Source organism: Alligator sinensis, unplaced genomic scaffold, assembly GCF_000455745.1.
Source record: "Alligator sinensis unplaced genomic scaffold, ASM45574v1 scaffold97_1, whole genome shotgun sequence".
Taxonomy (NCBI): Eukaryota; Metazoa; Chordata; order Crocodylia; family Alligatoridae; genus Alligator; species Alligator sinensis.
The window spans coordinates 1,369,512-1,388,686 of record NW_005841921.1 but is presented as its reverse complement, the minus strand read 5'-3'; the positions used below and the strand labels follow the sequence as shown (position 1 = coordinate 1,388,686).

Sequence of the window (19,175 nt, the reverse complement as noted above, 5' to 3'; positions counted from 1 at the left end):
GAAGCCTCCTGGCCCCTTTCCCTCTTTTTCCTCGCATCGGGATCGTCGCCCTTTGTGCCTGAAGGATCATTTCCTTAAGGCACAGCCACCTTTCTTGGGCTCCCATCACTTCAAAACTCCTATTCTGCAGTGCGTCCTTGACTATTTGCCTGAGTTCATTGAGATCAGCTTTCCTAAAGTCTAGCACTTTCACCCTACTAGTTACCTTACCCACTCGATGTCTTATGGTGAATTCTATTATTAGGTGATCACTGTCCCCCAGATGGCTACCGATCTGTAGGTCCCCAACCATGTCATCCCCCATTGCCAATACCAGATCCAGTATGGCATTCCCCCTAGTGGGACCACGTACCTCCTGTGTCAGGTGGAGGTCCTGTACACAGGTTAGAAACCTGCGTGAGCGGTGGGACTGCCGTCTGTGTCTCCCAGCAGTTGTCTGGGTAGTTTAGGTCCCCCATGACTACCGCCTCTTTAGCTTTTATGGTCTCTGAGAGCTGCCTCAGGAGCCCCGCATCTATTTCTTCCCCTTGATGTGGGGGTCTGTAGCAGACCCCTACCACCAAATCCCTTTCTCCTTGCCCCCCATGTAGCCTAACCCACAATCCTTCTACCTCCTCATCCTTGGATTCTGTCTTGATGAGGGTTGACGTATATTGCTCACTGACATAGAGCGCAACCCCTCCCCCCTTTTTCCCCACCCTGTCCTTTCTGTACAATCTATAACCCTCAATATGTACTGCCCTGTTAGCAGGGCAGTACAGACCCCTGCCCTGAATAGGATCACTGCCTCTGTACTGGAACAGGTTCCTTTAAAATGCTACGCAGTGTTACTGCCTTCTAGGTTGATTGATTGTCATTTTTTAGGTATTAAGACCAAGAACTAAAACCAAGCTAGCTTTTTCTTTATTCTCTTCCCTTATTCTCCCTTTCATTTCTATTTTTCTTTTTCCTGATTCTGTAATATTGGGAAGGAATAAGAGCATGTGCATGGCTCCCCATTTTTGCCTCAGAATTTCTTAAAGTGGATGTAGCCAGTGGTACTGAATAGATGAAACTTTCTCAAAACTTGCCTTCAAGCAAAGGTATATTTTGTGCCAATCCAAACAGACACTGTAAGAGCAAGTCAACTGAAACAAGTAACTTACATATGGCCTGACTGAGAGAGAAATTGGCAGGGTTTTGGTTTTTTTTTGCTTGTGTGAACGTGGAAATGGGGAAACAATAAGGGGTACACTCAGTGGTCCTAGCAGCCTTTTCCTGTCGCTCATACTTGATGTCATCAATTCCCATGTAAGCATGAGACTACGCTTTACCTAGTCCTGTTCTTTTTTTACAAAATATTTAACTACATAATGCTACTACAATAGCAGATTTCTGTCAGTATTTTGTAGCACGAGAATTCGGGAACAAAATTTGGTATGAAAGTTATGAAGTAAACTGCTTTGTCTAAGAAGCACTAAACAGACAGAATAGCACTTACTATAGACCAATATTTTGTACTTACCATTTTTGCTGGAATAAAGCAGCAGAAGTACCAGGGAGCCATATGTGAGGGGCTGCATTTTATGTCCATCAAGTAAGAATTTGGGGACTTGTGGAAGTTCAAGGAATGGATAATATTTTACATGGCAAATTTTTATAACGGACACTAACACTTTTTTGATGATACAGGGGAAATAAATATTAGATTTAAATGGATCTCTTATGTACAGCATAACTGAGGAAAAGCTTGGTTTAAAACTTCTAGAGCTAGAAACTTCACCTTCAACTTGAAAGCATCTCTTCAGTGTCCCAAGACCTTTAGTAATGTAGCTGGTTATTTGGAGCACAGGCAATCTACATTTTTCACTGGAAAAGGTTTTAGACCAGTATTTTGCAGGATGCCTATTCTCTTTGCCTTTCTTAGGATATCGAAGAAAAATGTTATATTTCTATGACACTTTGAAAGTCTGTACATATGACTTAAAATACATGTGGTGGATTTTTTTGGTAACAGAAGACTGATGATCCAGATGTGATTCTCTGTAATGCCGTAGAGATGATCCGTGAACGTTTAACTGTATCTGAGTGTGATAAAAGGGAAGAGCACAAAAAGAAGGAAGATGATTATGTTTATGATATTTACTACATGGAAACATCAACCCCTGGTTGGATTGAGAATATCTTGTCTGTGCAGCCCTATAAAGAGGAATACGAACTGGTAAGGGTCTGGAAATCAAATTAGACCTTTTTAGTAATTTAAGCAGCTAATGGAAGAGTATTAATCATGCAAAATATGGCCTCTTGCTTTTATATTTGTAGCTCAGTTACTTTATTATCAAGCATACACTTTCTTTCTACACGCTCTGCATACTAAATGTAAGTTCCTTTCAGGTTGTCAAGACAAAGTGCATCTTATCTGACACTAACAGTCCTGTTAATTTTTTTTCATTAGTTTTACTAAGCTCTGAACTATTATTTTTGTGCTAACTCATTTTGGTGCACAAGAAAGGAAAGAATTTAGGTCATTTGTACTTCAGTTGTATGGTTCTTCATGGTCGACAGTTGTAAAGCAATAAACTAATTTTTCATTGAACAGTTATGACTGTACTTGTCCAAAAGGAAGCAGAAAGATATCAAGGAAACCAAGTTAAGATGACAGAGAGAACCGGAATTGTGGCATTCCCTAAGTGTTGAGTACTTTAGAGCCTTGAATGTTCTTTTCTTTTAGTTCTTTTTTGTGAGAGAATGACTTTCTGTCATGATGTAACTTTGTAATTAATTCAAAGCATAAGCTGTTCAAAGTATAAATTATTTAAAGTGTTTTTTCGTCGCATGTCCTCTGGTCCATTGGTTCCATACACCAAAATGAGATGCAGCTTTTATCATTTATATATGAAATAGTTAATCTATTCCTTCTCCCCATCTAATATACAATGACTTAATTACAGCTGAAAGTGGATGGAATTAATTTTGCTGTTAATTTCAAAATAGGTAAATACCCAATTGCACTTAAGCTATCAATAGTTTATTAGTTACTGTAGTTTCATATGCGAAAACGTAAGCTGTGCCATACCAGAAAAGACTGTAGTATAACTAGTGTAGCTATAACTTTAACTACTGCATAGTTGTACTGTAATTGGCTTAAGTATGACTAGTGCATCTTTCTTCATCCTCATTCACCACTGTGTACATGGGCATAGGAATTGCTTAGTGCTTTTTGTGACATCTGTTTCCCCTCTGTCGATTTTGACAAATGCAGGTAGCAGATCCTATTTCAGAAGAAATATATGATGATGAAGACGATGAGAATGATGAGAATAATTGGCGTAATGATTATCCTGATGAAGATGAGTTCCTTCCTGAAGAAAATGAGAACAGTGACAGAGAAAAAGGTATCATAGTCCTAATTATGGCTTTTTTTCATGCCTCCGAGTTGGTTCCTTCCAGTGTAAGTGCATCTGCACAACAATTGATAGTTCAACAAAAAGGACAATGGCTTACATTTTCTAAAGCTAGTCCTTTATACTGGCTACAAAAAATCAAATCGATAAGATTGTAACTTAATGGCATACAACTTGAGGTGACTAATATTGAATGATCTCTCTCAAGTGGAGGGAGAACAATCATTTGGTTGTGTACTTCTAAGGCAGTTTTGAGAGGAATATATTCTATTGCAGGTAGCAGATGATAGAAATAAGCTTCCTTATTTTCATGCATCCTACATTCACAAACAAGTATTAACTGAGATCGTAGTAACTACTGTAAAGAGTTCAGTAAGACTTAAAATCCAAAATTCCTGAAAGCCTTTCTGGGTTAGTAAGCTCCTGACAGCTAAGACCATGAAGATTTCTTCAGGATTGCTGCAGACATTTTCTTTGTGTTTCTTATATACAACAGGAAAGATGCTTGTGATTTTACACCATTACTCTACCATCCTTGCAGTAGCTTTTTCTAGTGGTTTCTGACTTCCTATGTCATGAATGAATGAACTCTGTTATTCTGACTAAACTACTTTGGCCAGACATAAATATCAAACTACTGCACCTACAGAGAATTTTATTGGAGGCCTGCCTCGCTTAGAGATGGAATTCCTATTCTGCTCTGACCATATTAAGTTCCTGAGTCTAGCCACAGACTTTGAGGAAAACAATATTACTACCCCAGGAAATTTATATTGCAACTGAAAACTGGTTTATAAGAGCAGTACTGTTATATTGCTTTTGTGCATAGCTTTTACTTTAACACAAAATAAGGAACTTAGTACTACTATATTTTGAGTAGTTGATTTATAACTGCAGAACTACAGACTTGTAGTTCTAAAATTTTTCTTCTCTCTAGAGTCTGAGGATGGGAGTTTCAGTGATGAAGATGGTGGGGGTTACAAGAGGAGAGCCTGGGATGCATACCATAGTGATATTCTACAAGAGTTTGCATGTGATGAGGCCCGAGACTTGGATTCTGATTAAATTATATTCAAAATACTAACCTACTGTATACATGGTATTATATTCTTGTTCTCCTTGGTAAGATCTATGGGGAACAAAAATAAGTGCTGCTTTTCATGGCTATTTATAGAAATGAGATTAAAGTTAAAGAATGGGAAAGCATTTCTCTCTTGCAAAACAAGTAGTTTCCTAATGTTCCGTAAAGTGCTACTTGTGAAGTGGGGAAATGTTAAGTTAAACCATCATCCATCTGTCTGATCTCAAGAAGTAGTAATATACCAGATTGTCACCAATTTACCTTAATACTGTTGCTCGCTAAAGCAAATTACTTGCTAAAAATTATTGGCTATTTCTTTTAGCAAATAAGCATGTGTACAACACAGCGCCTATTTTCATCAAATAAGACATTCACTTCTTGAATGAGGAAGTTATGTTCCAGTTTGAGTATTATAAGAGACTGAAAAGAGCAGAGAGGAAACCATGGCTTTAGGTAAAATCTTGATTGGTAAACCTCCTAGAGATTACTACTACATTTAGTTTTAACAAACAAGAGAGGCTGTGTAGTCTCTACATAGAAATGGAAGGATCAAATATAATCAGTAAACATGTTCTATGGATTATTGTCTGGACACTTTTTTGCCTTTAAATATTTGTTACTAGAATTGAGTAAAGTATTTATGCACTTTCGTAGGTAAATAAAGAACTGATTTGTGGAACTGATTGTAGCAGTGTCTTTAAAAGCAAAACAGAAACAAATTTAGACCTACCACAGCTGGTCTTAAACAGTCCAACTCAAGACAGAGGCTTACACTGCAACATTTTAAATCTTCATAGATTTCATAGACATTAGGGCTGGAAGGGACCTCGGAAGATCATCGAGTCCAGGCCCCTGCCCAAAGGGCAGGAAGTCAGCTGGGGTCATAGGATCCCAGCAAGATAAGCATCCAGTTTGCTCTTGAAGGTGTTCATTGTAGGCGCTTGAACCACCTCCGGTGGCAGGCTGTTCCAGACCTTGGGGGCTCGGACAGTAAAGAAATTCTTCCTTACGTCCAGCCTGAAACGGTCTTGTAGTAGTTTATGACCATTCGACCTAGTCGTCATCCTTTGGGGCGCTCTGGTGAACAAACGTTCCCCCAGATACTGATGGTCACCCCTGATAAACTTATAGGTGGCCATCAGATCACCCCTGAGCCTGCGCTTTTCCAGGCTAAAGAGCCCCAGGGCTCTCAGTTTGTCATCGTAGGGTCTGCTTCCCTGACCTCTGATCATGCGCGTGGCTCTTCTCTTGTTAAATAGTCAATAGGAACTTTGGTCCCAGTTCATCCCAGAAATCTAAAGTCAAGAGTACAGCTATCATGTAGTTATATTTGTAGTGGTGGAACAAGTGATACTACTATTAAAGAGTTGGTCCAGCATATATTTTGCTTGCAAATTATACAGAAAATAATACAATTATCTCTGATTTGGTTAGTGACGTTTAGTTCTAAATTGAGGATAAAATGGTCATTTTCTAGTCCATGAAAAAAAAATCTGAAGTGATCCGTTAGCCTTTATTGTACATTGTGGAGCATTATCTGGTTTTTGACTACTTAATACTGGAAGAGGGAAATTAGTGCTCCTCTATATAAATAAAAATAAACAGGACTCAAAAACACTTGTAAAAGTCTTAAAAGCTATTGACATGTTGCTTTTCTGCTTCCTTTTTCAGAAGCACTGTCTGCTTCTGCTCACAGAAGGGCCCTTTCCTTACACATCAGAAGTTCGAGAGCCTATGGAAGCAAACTATCAGATATTACTTTATTAATGAAAATGACTGTATTTACTTCTCTGTCTAGATATATGGATTACACCATAGACGATTAGGATCACACACTTCCTGTCACTGAAATATACCTTAACATAGTAAGTGGAAAAAACTGGTCTCAGAATAGATTTTGAACTTTGAATTTATAAAATATGCCCAAGCTTCTTGGCAAATCTATTGCCTGCTGAGATTTATAATCCTTTATACAGTTAAAGCTTCAAAAATACTGAAGTGCTCCTACTTAAAGAATAGAGTGCAGTCTATCACAGCAAGATTTAAGTAGTCAAATACCACTTTTAATTAAATAATTAGGTGAGACAACAAAAAAGATTTGTGAGATTTAAAAAAAAATCTGTGATACTTAAACAAAATACCTACATTGAAGTGTACTTAAATTTACTTAAAACAGTAATTAAATCCAGTGGTTGGTAAATGCTGCAGAATGCTACCAGTTTACAACAAAATCTAGCACTAAATTTAATCTGTACCACAACTTCAACTTTGCCTTACAGGTAAAACAAGATTGACTAGAAACTCAATGCCCAGGAGCCCGACAGTTATAACAAGTTTTAAAACAGTTTATAGTATTAGCAATTTCTTAGCCTCTCAATGAAAATCTTTCAGTTCAATGGAATGCAGGTTTGATGTGGCTTGCTTCAAACTGAAAGAAGCAGATTTAGAAAAATAAATTACTGAGACCTAGAAGGGATGCACACTGCAGACTTCCAATTCACAGTTTGATTCAGTTTTAAACAAACATTTAGACCAATGTTTTGAAAATAAGAGAAACTATACCAGAAGCACAATCCACAGTGCTTGCTCCTTTTGACTGCTGTACTTTAAGATGGCTACAATTTTAACAAATTGTACCTCTTCCCTCCCTTTATTATAGTGATGATGCATGCTAAAATTGTAGCTACCCTGAGTGCAGATCCAGGAGTGATAAAAGTGCTCATGCTGAAAGCCAATGAGTCTGCTTTCAAATTCCAAAATGCTCAAGATTCACTTTCTGTCTTGTTGCTATATTGTTCCCTATCTGTCACTTCTACCACTTCAGTTTTCAAGTTGACTTAATAGCTATGGCAATACTCACTTATGCTAGAAGACCTTATACAATATTGCATTTCTTCCCATGAACAGTATTAGAAGCTATATTCTGGGCTTGGTAACACTGTTTGTGTGTTACATTTATGAACCACTCAAACTTCAACATTTGGGTTTATGTATTGGGATTCCATTTAAACCAGTTTGCCTAATCAGAGCCTCTTTAACATTAAAAGCCCTGCTTATAACCATTTCAGGAAAAAAGGTTTGTAAAGTTCATAAAAGATGCTGAATGAACTAAGCTTTGAATACTAAAATCTTCTTTCCACCCAAGTTACCACATCGGTGAAATGATTTTCCAGGAAAAAGTTCAGCTTAATCTGTGTTTGTCTGTATTCTCTGCTGTAACTGTCAATGAGTTTTGCCATGGCTGATTTTCTGTCAAGATAAGGAAGTCATTTGACATAGGCCATGGAGCATCCTTCAGATAGGAATGGCTTTTGGTCACTTAGGACATGAAGTGGCTTTGAATTCAACTGAGAGTTATTATTCTACTGTCCTCCGAAGTCTGTTTAATTTGATCACTCAGCTCCACCATCCAAAGATTTATTGCTGCTCTTCTTACCACCTCAATCCCACTTCTCTGAGATTTCATCAAACTACAATAAATAGCTGTCAAACATTGTTCCTGTGGGAAATAAGTGGATAAAAATCTATCCTGAATGTTGTAGTTAAGGGGAAGACTATAACAAAGCATGGTCTGCATAGAAATCCCTCTTCAGGTATCGCTGATATCTGCTTCTGGCTCTGATCCTTCAGTTGTCCCATTTTTCCTGTTGAGCTTTTTCTGTTCCCTTAGTTGCATATTATTTGCTTTTTACATTGTTTTGGAATTGCTTTGTATCTTTAGTAAGACTTGGTCTCCCATTTCTTTTCTTCACTCTTGCCCATCTCTGTCAAAACACAGTAACAAAGCAGCTGGGTAGCTCGAGTAATAGCACCTGCACAGGAAATTGAAGAAAAAAAAAATCAGATAAGTATTTACCACCATAAGAACAGCTGCTTACCTAAAACTTAACTTCATAGACAATTGTTCTATGTATAAGATGATAATTGAAAAATCTTGAAATAGTCATTTCTTAGAAAAAGACACATGAAGCACACTAAGTTTCCACTAAAATGTTTGGTTTAGCATCTTTAAAAGCCATGAACAAAAACATTGTGTTGTCCTAATGATGTCTTAAGGTTTTTGCCAAGCATCCTGTCCCATCGTTGAAAATGCCTAAAGTAAAATGATAACATTTAAAAAGCAAGGAAAGGGGCATGAGGGGAAAGTTTTGTATAAACTTTAAGATATGGTTTAATTGTTAACTTATAGAACTACTGCTGATGTACTGTACCCATTCATAAATTAAGATTAAACTCATACCTAATCCTTATACAAGTAAAACATTGTGCTTTAATGCACAGTAGACTATTTTACTGCACGTTAAAGTGTCACATAAACTGACATTATGCTAATGCATAGTAAAATAGTCTGATGTGTTTTAAGCGTCACTAAAAAAAGCACGCAAATGCACTGCTGCGCATTAGCACAGCCTAATGCACATTCATTTAGTGCCTCATGTTGGAAGCACTAAATTTAATATGCATTTAAAAAGGTGCATTAATGCACACATAGATTGAGCAGTAGGACTGATAGAAGAGGGTGATTTATTCTGAATTGCAGCAATTCAGCAAAAGTATACAGTAGGCAAAATTCTAAGGAAATTAGTTTTCAGCTGTGAATGGCATAAACATTCGTTCTCATCAGGTCTGGGAGTGTATAAAGTCAAAGCAAGACCACTTGTATGACAGTCAAGTCATTTTAAAATCATAACTAGGTTTCCCAAATAAGATTGTTAATGTTTGATGAAATGGGAATGCAATGAAATGTATCAAATGGCAAACAATGTATCCATTTTCTTTTGTACAATAATTGAGATAGGCTTAATAAATAATATTTTATTTAATTTTATTGCAACAGTCTTAATTTATTCTAACCATCTACCAGCACTTACCTAAAATCTTGTTGATAAAGGGAGGTCTTCTGGATATGGGCAAATAGACTCCTATGAAGTAGACTGGAATTCCAGACAAAGCAATACCAATTCCAATCAATGAATTAATGGTGTCACTATACAGAGGCACTACCACTAAAAATACTGAGCATATACAGAAGACTATTGGGAAAAAGAGGCTCAGCTGAAAAAGAAACACATATACAAAACTGTTCTTGTTATAATATCAAATAAATAAGTGACATCTAGAATGTTATTTTCACTTTTTATTTCCCCATATGAAATCAGCCTGTGTTACCTAAAATGTACTCAGCTAGTCAGAATAATAGGTAGATATTGGCACAACCATAGTATAATAGCAAAGACCTTTGTGGGCAAAAATAACTGATGAGAGTGTCTTTGTACTGGAGCAGAGCAGTTTAACTGATTGCTTAACTGAGATGTCACCTTTCAGAGCAGTGAAGAGGGCCCATTAGTTCCAGGAAATTTATCTAGTTTTTTGCTAGAGAGATATGCTAAAAGGATCAGAGAGTCAGGCAAACACTGGCTCTAAAGGTTCTCCAGGCATAATCTGCCATCCCTAACTTCAAACAAGACAATGGAAAGGAGGGGAGAAGGGAAGGGAGCTAAGGATAAAACCACTTGACCTGTAATCCAAGGAGCAAGGCTTGCTACTGTTTTCAGTTATATGAGCTACTCCATGGGACAGAGGGAGGGGTAGTGGCTAAAGTGATACATAATGAAGAGAATATCAGATTACAAGAGTTTCATTAGGTTGAAGTGTTGGAGCCACAATGATCCAGGAAGTATTGGAGTCAAGGATATTTTTGTGATATCTTTTATTAGACCAACTAGAGTTGAAAGAAGTGTTTCACTCTCACCTAGAGGCTGAGCTCCGATAGATTTACAATTCAACAGTACCATTCTGACAATGCATATGGCCCAGTCTTTAAGTAGAAGAGATCTTAAAAACAATTTTGCATATATTAATTCTTACCTTAAGAGGCCTTGGACGCTCTGGTTCCTTCCAGCGTAAATACAATTGCCCAGCAATTGATAGTCCAACAAAAAACCAGTAACTGAAACTGAAGTAGTTAATAAGAAGGAAGACATCTTCTACAGTGAGGTAAATGATGGTCATAGTACACTGTTAAAAAAGAAGAGAGGTCCCAAAAAGTGATATCTAGTTTTCAGGAGTTTACTGTTATTTTTTCTATATGCACATTGAAGTAACACCACCTCTTTCATGCCTGAGCCTCACACGATTTTATCATTCCCGAGAGTGAGATTGTAACAGATTTCCTAAAGTAGTCAGTATGGAACTAGTACAAAATCTCTTGCCATTGAACAAAGAGGAAGGCAGGTCCAATGCTAAATTTAAGAACCAATCTCCAGCTAAGTATCTAAGGAAAAAATTTAGAAGAGGGGCAAGATGCTTTGAGTACAGTTATCTGTGAGGAAATGCTAAAATAGCTGGATTTTTATTATTCCTAGTTCATTTATATCCTCAAGATTTAAAACAGCTTGAAGAACTTGTATTTGATGTTCATAAGTCCCATTGAAAATTTAAGAGGCACATCAGTCAGCTCATAGATGTTAGGGTCGGAAGGGACCTCAATAGATCATCGAGTCCGACCCCCAGTCTTACTTTAGCATTTATTTTATTATTTTTAAAATCAAAGACAAAACTGCAGATGAACTGCACGAACAAAGTGTTCATTTCATTCCAGTTACAGACTTTGTAAATTGCCTCTGCTTTTCAGAATTTTTTGCATTTTATCAACTCTAACTCTTAAGGTGTCATCTTATTTCATATACGAGATCATTTCATGTTGTGTATAACATGTTTCTTCTGTTAAAGAACTCCAACTCAATTTTAAAAAATACATGTTGAACTGCTTGCAAACCCTCAAACACAGAACTTAAAAAAATACAGTAGCAGCAACTCACATTGAACAGCAGTGCAGGTATTGGTGTGAATCTTCCTAAGTGTATCATAGACAACAGATCAGGGAGATGGCCTTCCCGGGAGCCTACAAAAAACAGCCTAAAAAAGACATACGAAAGCATAACTCTTTAAGCTAAGGGAGAATACCAAATACATGAACAAAACACATATCCTGTCAGTGTTTGAGGGCACTGATAACTATTTTAATAAACCTGTATGTATATATTCAATCCATCTAATACAAACATTCCTATTGCATCTTTTTAGAAAGAAAATTCCACTGATAAATTAGTACACTCTGTGGTAACTGGGGCAGTTTTCCACTGTTAAGTGTTAAAAGCACACAAAGACTGCTGTTATAGTCACTAGATTTCATTACGATATAAGTGATTTGTTGCATATAAGAATGAGTTTGAAGTGCATTAAGTTTAAGCATATACCCCACCGCCCAAGACAAAAAAAGTTATTCTACCAGTAAACTAGAGAATAACATTTACATCACTTGTCCAAAGAAGGTGACAATAAATGAGACCACAGTTTAATCACCTACTGAATATCATTCATCATACCTTAAATTATACTATTGATATTATATGCAGTGAAGTTTGGAGAAGCAAAGTGGTGATAAAACAATGCATAAAACAAACCATAATCTATTGAGACCTGTCACTTCATAGTGATATTCTTTAAAGGCCTTGATATCACATTAGTTTACTCTGTCATAAAACAACAATTTAGCCAGAAGTTATTATGAAGCAAAGCCAAAATATTACCTAGATGATGCTAAAATTGAGGCGTTAAGTCCACCAAAACATGAAAAGGCTACAGCAATGGGAATTGTCCAACTGAAAATGCCGAATACCTGGTCAGCAAATGTCTAATAGACAAAGAAAAGGGAAAAATTGAAATGTTTCTAAATGACAGTACAGGAATAGAACAGTAAACTCAGAGCTATTCTAATATGATGTGTAAAAAAACAATATGCATATTAGGAACCATCCACAGTGCTGCAAAAACTGGCAGCCAACACTTGCAGTTATTTTATTGATTCAACACAAAATTAACTTTCATTAAGTTAAGCTATTTAATTTGGACTTACTCCTCATAAAGTCCAGTAAGCCCTTGTCTTAGAACAATTCATAGAGAATTATGTTCACAAAATTTATAAAACAGATTTTAAATTGGATTTTCACTATTAAGTTGCATAATACAGCACATTAATGGAGGTGAGAGAAATCAAACCAGTGTAATACACTGGCTTCCAAAGAAACAATAATGGGAAAATATTTTGAGATCCAAAGAGAGAAATGGTATACTGTAGAAGGCAACAAACGCATCAATTTTTATCTCCCTCATGCAGCCTTGCCTTGGCCTGGAGCAGGCAAACTGTCAGCCAACATCAGCCTTTTTATTACTGCTGCTAGACCATGCTGCATGCTACTGTGGTGGCCTCCAGCAGTAATATACCTGGGAGGTGGAGAAGGACAAGCAGAGCATGAGCCCCAGTAGCAAATTATGAAGTGGGCACAATGCCCCTGCCCCTAGTAGTCTTTGCCACATTAGACACAACCCTGCATTGCCCAACCATAGGATCCAGGCAGGTGTAGCCCACATGCAGCAGTGTATCTGGGGGGCAGGACGGTGAGCAGAATGGCACCCCCTAGGGAGTCTTTTCAAGGCAGGTGCAGCTGTGTGCCCAACAGTGTATTGGGGAGAGGAAGGAACAAATGGAGCATCAGGGCAGCTCCCATGGAGTCCATGTTGCTACATCAACCACAGGCACAGCAGTAGCAGCTGCCTCCAGAGTGCAAAGAGCCAGGACAGGTAATCAGCTCTCCTTCACTCCAGTCTCCAGTCAGAAGAATTCTCCCACCTCAACCCCTCACATGCTGAAGGAGTTTGCTACAGCTCTGGCCTCAAGTGCTAGTGCTCTGGAGTAAGGAAGCCAAGAGCACCATGGTTTTACAGCAGGTGGGTTTCCAGAGGCCTGTACTCTGGAAACAAGAATGCAATTGTTTAACACCATAATTTACAAGGTATCGCACTAGATAATTTTTTGTTCATCAATGTATTTCCCTCTGAATGAAAGCAATAGGACAGAATCCCAGAAAGTAAGGTCTCAGGCTACATGAAAATAAGGGTTTAATTCAAAGTGACTAACAGTCTCTCAGTCTAAAGTTTCTCCAGGTCTGGGCCCTATACCATAGATGCTGGATACTTCCCTGGATTACGTTTATTACCCCATGCAAAGATGAGGGTTTGTGAAATACTTAGGAGCATACACAATCCTGGCAAACTGCTGCAGGGGACTACTGAGGTGATCCAGCTGTTTGCTGCAGCTCTAACTTCAAGGGCTGCTGCTCATCAGTTAATAAGCAGCTGTGTCCTTTGAAGCAAAAGACACAACAAACAGCTGAGTGACATGTTCTCAATTTGATAACCTGCTACAAATTAAAGGAACTGCAAACCACCTGAATACAAATGATCCAAGTTCTATCATCTCTTTAAATAATGTTAAACTAAGCTAAAAACACCAAATCCTTCCTTGTCCCACTGTGCTTAGCTGGAGAAAAATTCCCTTACCCAACATGGAAACTATTTTAGATTTCAGCTATGAGACAGAAGTTCCATCTCACATCCATGACAATATTGATTGAAGCAAACTAACAAAGATGGAAGCAGGTGCAAACTTTGACTCATTATGACTGTATGGAGTCATTTTGTCAGTTATGAAATGGAAACATATTTTGGGTTATACATAAAAAAAAAAAAGAAACAACTGGCTGATGGTATCCAAATAACATTCACAACAAACATCTTTTATAAAATGAGTTGCAGGAAACAACCTGCATCTTTACCATAATCACAGACAAGATAAATACTTGACAGCTCAGTATGTTACTAACCATCTACCACATCCAGTAACTGTTTCTCTCATTAGTTTCTTGAGCTTTATTCTGATGCATCAGTTTTGAGATTTCAATGTTCCCAAATGGCAAGAGCTGTGAAAAATCAGTCTTGCTTCCTGTTCACACTGTACCCAACAATTAGTATTTTGACCTCCTCAATCCTGTTCTTTCCTTTCAGACAGCTTATTTTCATTCACAAAACAATATGGGCTAAGAAGGTCAAATCAAACAATGTAAATATTCATGCCGGCATTTTGTTCATAATGTACAAAAGCATCTGGAATAAAAGGTTCTGAGTGGGATTTTTTGGGTTTTTTGTCAGCCATTGCCCAAGTTGTTGACATCTCTACTTCCTGTATCCCACGCATGGCTTTATGAACAAATTAACTGTGGTAGTGGCCAAGCTGTATAGTTTACAAACTTCACCAGTGTTAGGCAAGTAAATATCCTAACTATAAGGTTTCAGATTAACTTTTGTAAAAATGAAAACCTAGAAGTCCTTTGTATAAATCTTTAAACCACCTTATGGTTCAAGGATATTTATAAACAATTGATCAACACAAAGCTCTTGCCTGTTTAGAGTTGCCTTTTCCAGCTTCTAGACCAGGTCCATTCTCCAGAATTTTAGTCCAGCCACTTTAAATACTGAACCCAATTCAGTTTAGCTATACATAGGGACTAACCTAACTTGCAGGGACTACCCCCCAATTTCCTGGGCATAACATAGACCTGAGCAGCTGTTTTATGGATGGAGAGCAATGGCCCCCTCCCCCATGCTGCTGACTGGCTGCAAAAACTGTTCATTCACATGGCCCCATCCCTTGCTGATTGGTGGAGCGGGGTGGGGCCACACAACAGGTAGACCTTGCACCCAATCAGCAGATTAGACTTGGCCTAAATGATGTGCCAGTACAAAAGCATATATCCTAACAGAAATCTGCACAAACTGACACCAAAAAGTTGTAAGTTATGTAAGTCACTTTATGTAGGTAAAATTTGGCTATTAGTAAAATACCATTTTTCCCCCTGAAGTCTTTAGCAAAACTTGTATGTAGCAGTATAAACCCCTCCTTACTGAACACCATTAGCAGAGGAGAAGTAAAAAGAGTTGAGCATCTTCTCCTTTCATGTTAGAGGAAAAAACTTTGAAGCCTCTTGTTCACTTATGCTGCCTTACATATTACAACGTTTACCAAATTAAATGCTTGCCAAAAGTCTTCAGCTTCAAACAGAAATCTGGGGCTCAGCATGCTGGCTTTATATTGTCAGCTTCTAATTGCAACATAACAACACAGATCCTTTGAGTGGGAAGTACAAGAGCAGGGCAGATGTTAATATCGCTAAACAAATTAAAAACAGTGCAACTACCTACAGTCTCAAATGGGAAGTTTCTGTACAGAGAGATTCCATACTTGAACCCTTTGTCATCCAAAGCTGAACAACCATCTGCCGAAGCTCCTTTTGTGCAGAAGCATACCATGGGTTCATTCCTCCTCCACTGTATTTGGGGTTTTCTGCTATAACTTAATTTCATTTCTTCCCATTAACGCTTCACCAAACACATACACATTGATATGAAGTCATTCATAATGAAAACAGACCCTGTAAACTGAAAAAGCAATAGCACACAGCAGTGGCTTTCAAAAGGTATACTGAGGAACCCTGGGGTTCCACAATAGGACATCAGGGGTTCTACAAAAAGACCGGGGGTAATGGGAAAGCAGGCTGGGAGGTGGTAGGTCACCGTTGCTGGGCTGGGTCGCCTGGCTCCATGTTACTCTAGGATAGAGGTTCCACAGCAAAATAAATTATATAAAAGGGGTCATTAGGGCTATCTCCTCAAAAGGAGAAGAGAATTCTATTCTCTAAAAATGGAAATATGATGCTGTATCAGAGAAAGAGATGCTATTTTTGAATATATACAATCTAGCCTCGGAGAACTACTAGGAAAGCTTGCCAGTTTAGGATGATGAGTCTATTTAGTTAGCTGTCTTTTACTATGATTTATATAAATGTACATTTTTCCTTATCTATTGCTCTGAAATCAGAACAGTTGTCCAGAGTAAGGAAGATTAACAGAGCACAAAAAAAGAATGGAAAGATAAGGACATATGTAAGGTTAAAAAAATTTAACACTACAAAAATTGAACTATGCACAGCTGGGGGTTACATATTTAACAACAGCTGTAAGACATACGAATAGCATTCTACAGCCTGAATTGCCCAACTCTGTTCTTATTAATTGACAAAGAAAATGCACCTGCAGGTTATTCTATACAGATTTTTGCAACCCCACAAGGGTACTCAGTGAAGTCCACAGTGCTTCTCTCAAATCTGTGCCCCTTCTGCATCTCTGGCAAAAGAAGTCCTGAGAAATAGATCTCCCAAAGAAGAATATGACTCCAAATTCATAGATTCATAGATATTAGGGTCGGAAGGGACCTCAATAGATCGAGTCCGACCCCCTGCATAAGCAGGAAAGAGTGCTGGGTTTAGATGACCCCAGCTAGATGCCTATCTAACCTCCTCTTGAAGACCCCCAGGGTAGGGGAGAGCACCACCTCCCTTGGGAGCCCATTCCAGACTTTGGCCACTCTAACTGTGGTTCTTCCTAATGTCTAGTCTAAATCTGCTCTCTGCTAGCTTATGGCCGTTATTTCTTGTAACCCCCAGGGATGCCTTGGTGAGTAAAGCCTCACCAATTCCCTTCTGTGCCCCCATGATGAACTTATAGGCAGCCACGAGGTCGCCTCTCAACCTTCTTTTGCGGAGGCTGAAGAGGTCCAGGTGCCCTAGTCTCTCCTCATAGGGCTTGGCCTGCAAGCCCTTAACCATACGAGTGGCCCTTCTCTGGCCCCTCTCCAGGTTATCTGGTGAAATTTTGAAAAGTTCTTTAGAACAAAGAACGAGTGTTAAAAGATGACATTTCTTATAAACACTGTAATTCTTTTCTCTGAAATACTATAAAGTCTGGATTGTCTGACTTAGGAGTCTAGAGAGCAAGTTAAATTGTTTATTAAGATTCATGAACAAAATACTGGTAAAAAGCAAACGTGGTGCATAGCTTATATGCAGAACCCATTGCATATAAGCTATTATGATATAAGATATTATGAAGTCAAGTAGTTTAGTAAGGTTGAATAGAGGATTAGGTATTTATATGGATAAAGATTAACAGCTAAAGTAAATTGAAGAAAAAAGAAGTTAAAAAGGATGTAGTCTGATGCTTTAGGATGGAAGTCAACAGAGTACAGTTAGGAATAAATTTTCTCCCATTGACAAGTCAGTCTACTCCTTTAGGAGTTTTTCACCCTCTCCTGAAACATGTAATACTGGGCAAATACTTCTAGGGGACTTGCCTTGGGCAGACTGTTAATTCTTTTCAGCAAGTCCAATCTTATTTTTCTAAGAAGAAATTAATGTTTCATATATCTTAGAAAGCAGCTACTGCTTAACATGGGACACTGAAGTCTAGAAAAGGTTCAGGCAAAGTTATATCACTATCAGTAATGATACTTTAAAGATAAAGGTATAATGGATTTAATTATGTTAGATAAGGTGTTGAGGCTTATAAGATGATGTAGAAACACTGAACTGACTCAAAGCCAGGCAATTAGTTTTTACCTTTTGTAAACCCATACCTACTTTGAAAGAAGCCTCAAGTAAATATATAATTACTCAACCCATTACACAGATATACTTTTCTAGAACTGTGGCCAGTATTCTGCACAGAAAACAAAAACAAACAGACAAATAAAACCAAAGAGTAAAAAAAAAATGTGGTTCACTTAGAAGGGAGAAGCTAAGTAGATTGGTAATCATTTTATGGGTGAAGGGACCAGGGATTAGCCCCCCTGGTTTGATTAGTCTTCTACTTTAAGATATTTCAGCCAAATGAAGCTGTTTAAACTTGTGAGCCACTTGAACTTTCTGGTTAAATATACATTTCTGGTTGTGAAACTAGCAAAGCAGGGAAAGCAGGAATAGAGGGCACCTACAAAGTGTGTTTTACAGTAATAATTTACAATAATTCTCAAAAGTTTGTGTGTTCTCCCAAAATAAAAAAATGCACATTCATAATTGCAAGTTCGTAATACATATTTATAAATCCTCCAACCATTCCCACCTACCATTTCTGATGCAAGTCATTCTATGTGTCAACAGATGTCATATCCAAGACTGTCCTGTATTTTCCTTTAATTAATGGCAAAAAGTATCTTTGCATGGTGTTAATCATCTCAGGACATTTTGATGAGGTACAAGAAATGAGGGGCAACAAATATGACCACCAAAAGGATTAAACTATACAAGGGGAGTTATTTTCCAGCAGTAAGAAGATGCAGAGAATTACTAGAACAAAGATCAAATCAAGGCCATAACACCAAGTGCAACGGAATATGGAAAAAAAGGTTAGTGACTGCTTTCCATTATAGACATGTTTACTTATATATAGATCCTCCATAGGTAAATACAAGTCATGGAGCTCAAATGAAAGCCTGATAAATTCCACTTTCTCTGTTACTACCACTGGTGAACAGTCAGGTTTGTTTCTAAAGACATGCGCAGCAGGGACGACAAAGGAGAGAATGGAGCATTCGTGGGAATACATGGAAGGCGACCAAAGGGCCTACCTGCAGGCAGCTATTAGAGAAGCATTTAGTCCGCCATAACAGGAGAAAGCCACCACTATGGGGATGGTCCATTTCATGAAGCTCAGGGCTTCTTCTGAGAAAGTCTGAAGAGCAAGAAGCATTAAGAGATTATAAATGTTCATTCTTACTCTAATCTGACAAGTCCTGTAGTCTTGTCCTGAACTATAACCATTTCTGCAACCAGGAAACAGTTAAAAAAAGTTATAAAGAACTTAATTACAGATAAAATCTAACAGTGGCCCAGATATATACACACACACACTGTATGTAGGCACACATTTGGAATTTTCCCCAACAGCAACTTTTTCTGAAATCAGCAACCAGAAGTAAT

The 19,175-nt window shown here is 38.0% G+C and overlaps 2 protein-coding genes across 5 annotated transcripts in view; one reads left to right on the top strand and one right to left on the bottom strand.

Annotated features, from left to right (window-relative positions):
• SLC7A6OS (solute carrier family 7 member 6 opposite strand) overlaps positions 1-9,287 on the top strand; it is a 17,236-nt gene extending 7,949 nt beyond the window's left edge. Inside the window, exons 3-5 of one of the 2 annotated variants that reach the window (XM_025198449.1) lie at positions 1,997-2,200; positions 3,242-3,374; positions 6,136-9,287. In XM_025198449.1, the coding sequence (XP_025054234.1) occupies positions 1,997-2,200; positions 3,242-3,374; positions 6,136-6,290 (492 nt within the window). In that variant the 3' untranslated portion in view covers positions 6,291-9,287. Of the gene's footprint in view, positions 1-1,996; positions 2,201-3,241; positions 3,375-4,320; positions 5,374-6,135 lie in introns of those variants that run through there. The other variant, XM_006019059.2, reaches the window with a different exon arrangement.
• SLC7A6 (solute carrier family 7 member 6) overlaps positions 1-19,175 on the bottom strand; it is a 51,324-nt gene that overhangs the window by 7,274 nt on the left and 24,875 nt on the right. Inside the window, exons 7-11 of one of the 3 annotated variants that reach the window (XM_014517687.2) lie at positions 12,057-12,160; positions 11,286-11,382; positions 10,333-10,482; positions 9,336-9,519; positions 8,148-8,276 (exon numbers count right to left, since the gene is read on the bottom strand). In XM_014517687.2, the coding sequence (XP_014373173.1) occupies positions 8,182-8,276; positions 9,336-9,519; positions 10,333-10,482; positions 11,286-11,382; positions 12,057-12,160 (630 nt within the window). In that variant the 3' untranslated portion in view covers positions 8,148-8,181. Of the gene's footprint in view, positions 1-8,147; positions 8,277-9,335; positions 9,520-10,332; positions 10,483-11,285; positions 11,383-12,056; positions 12,161-19,175 lie in introns of those variants that run through there. The other 2 variants (XR_003092929.1, XM_025198447.1) reach the window with 2 other exon arrangements.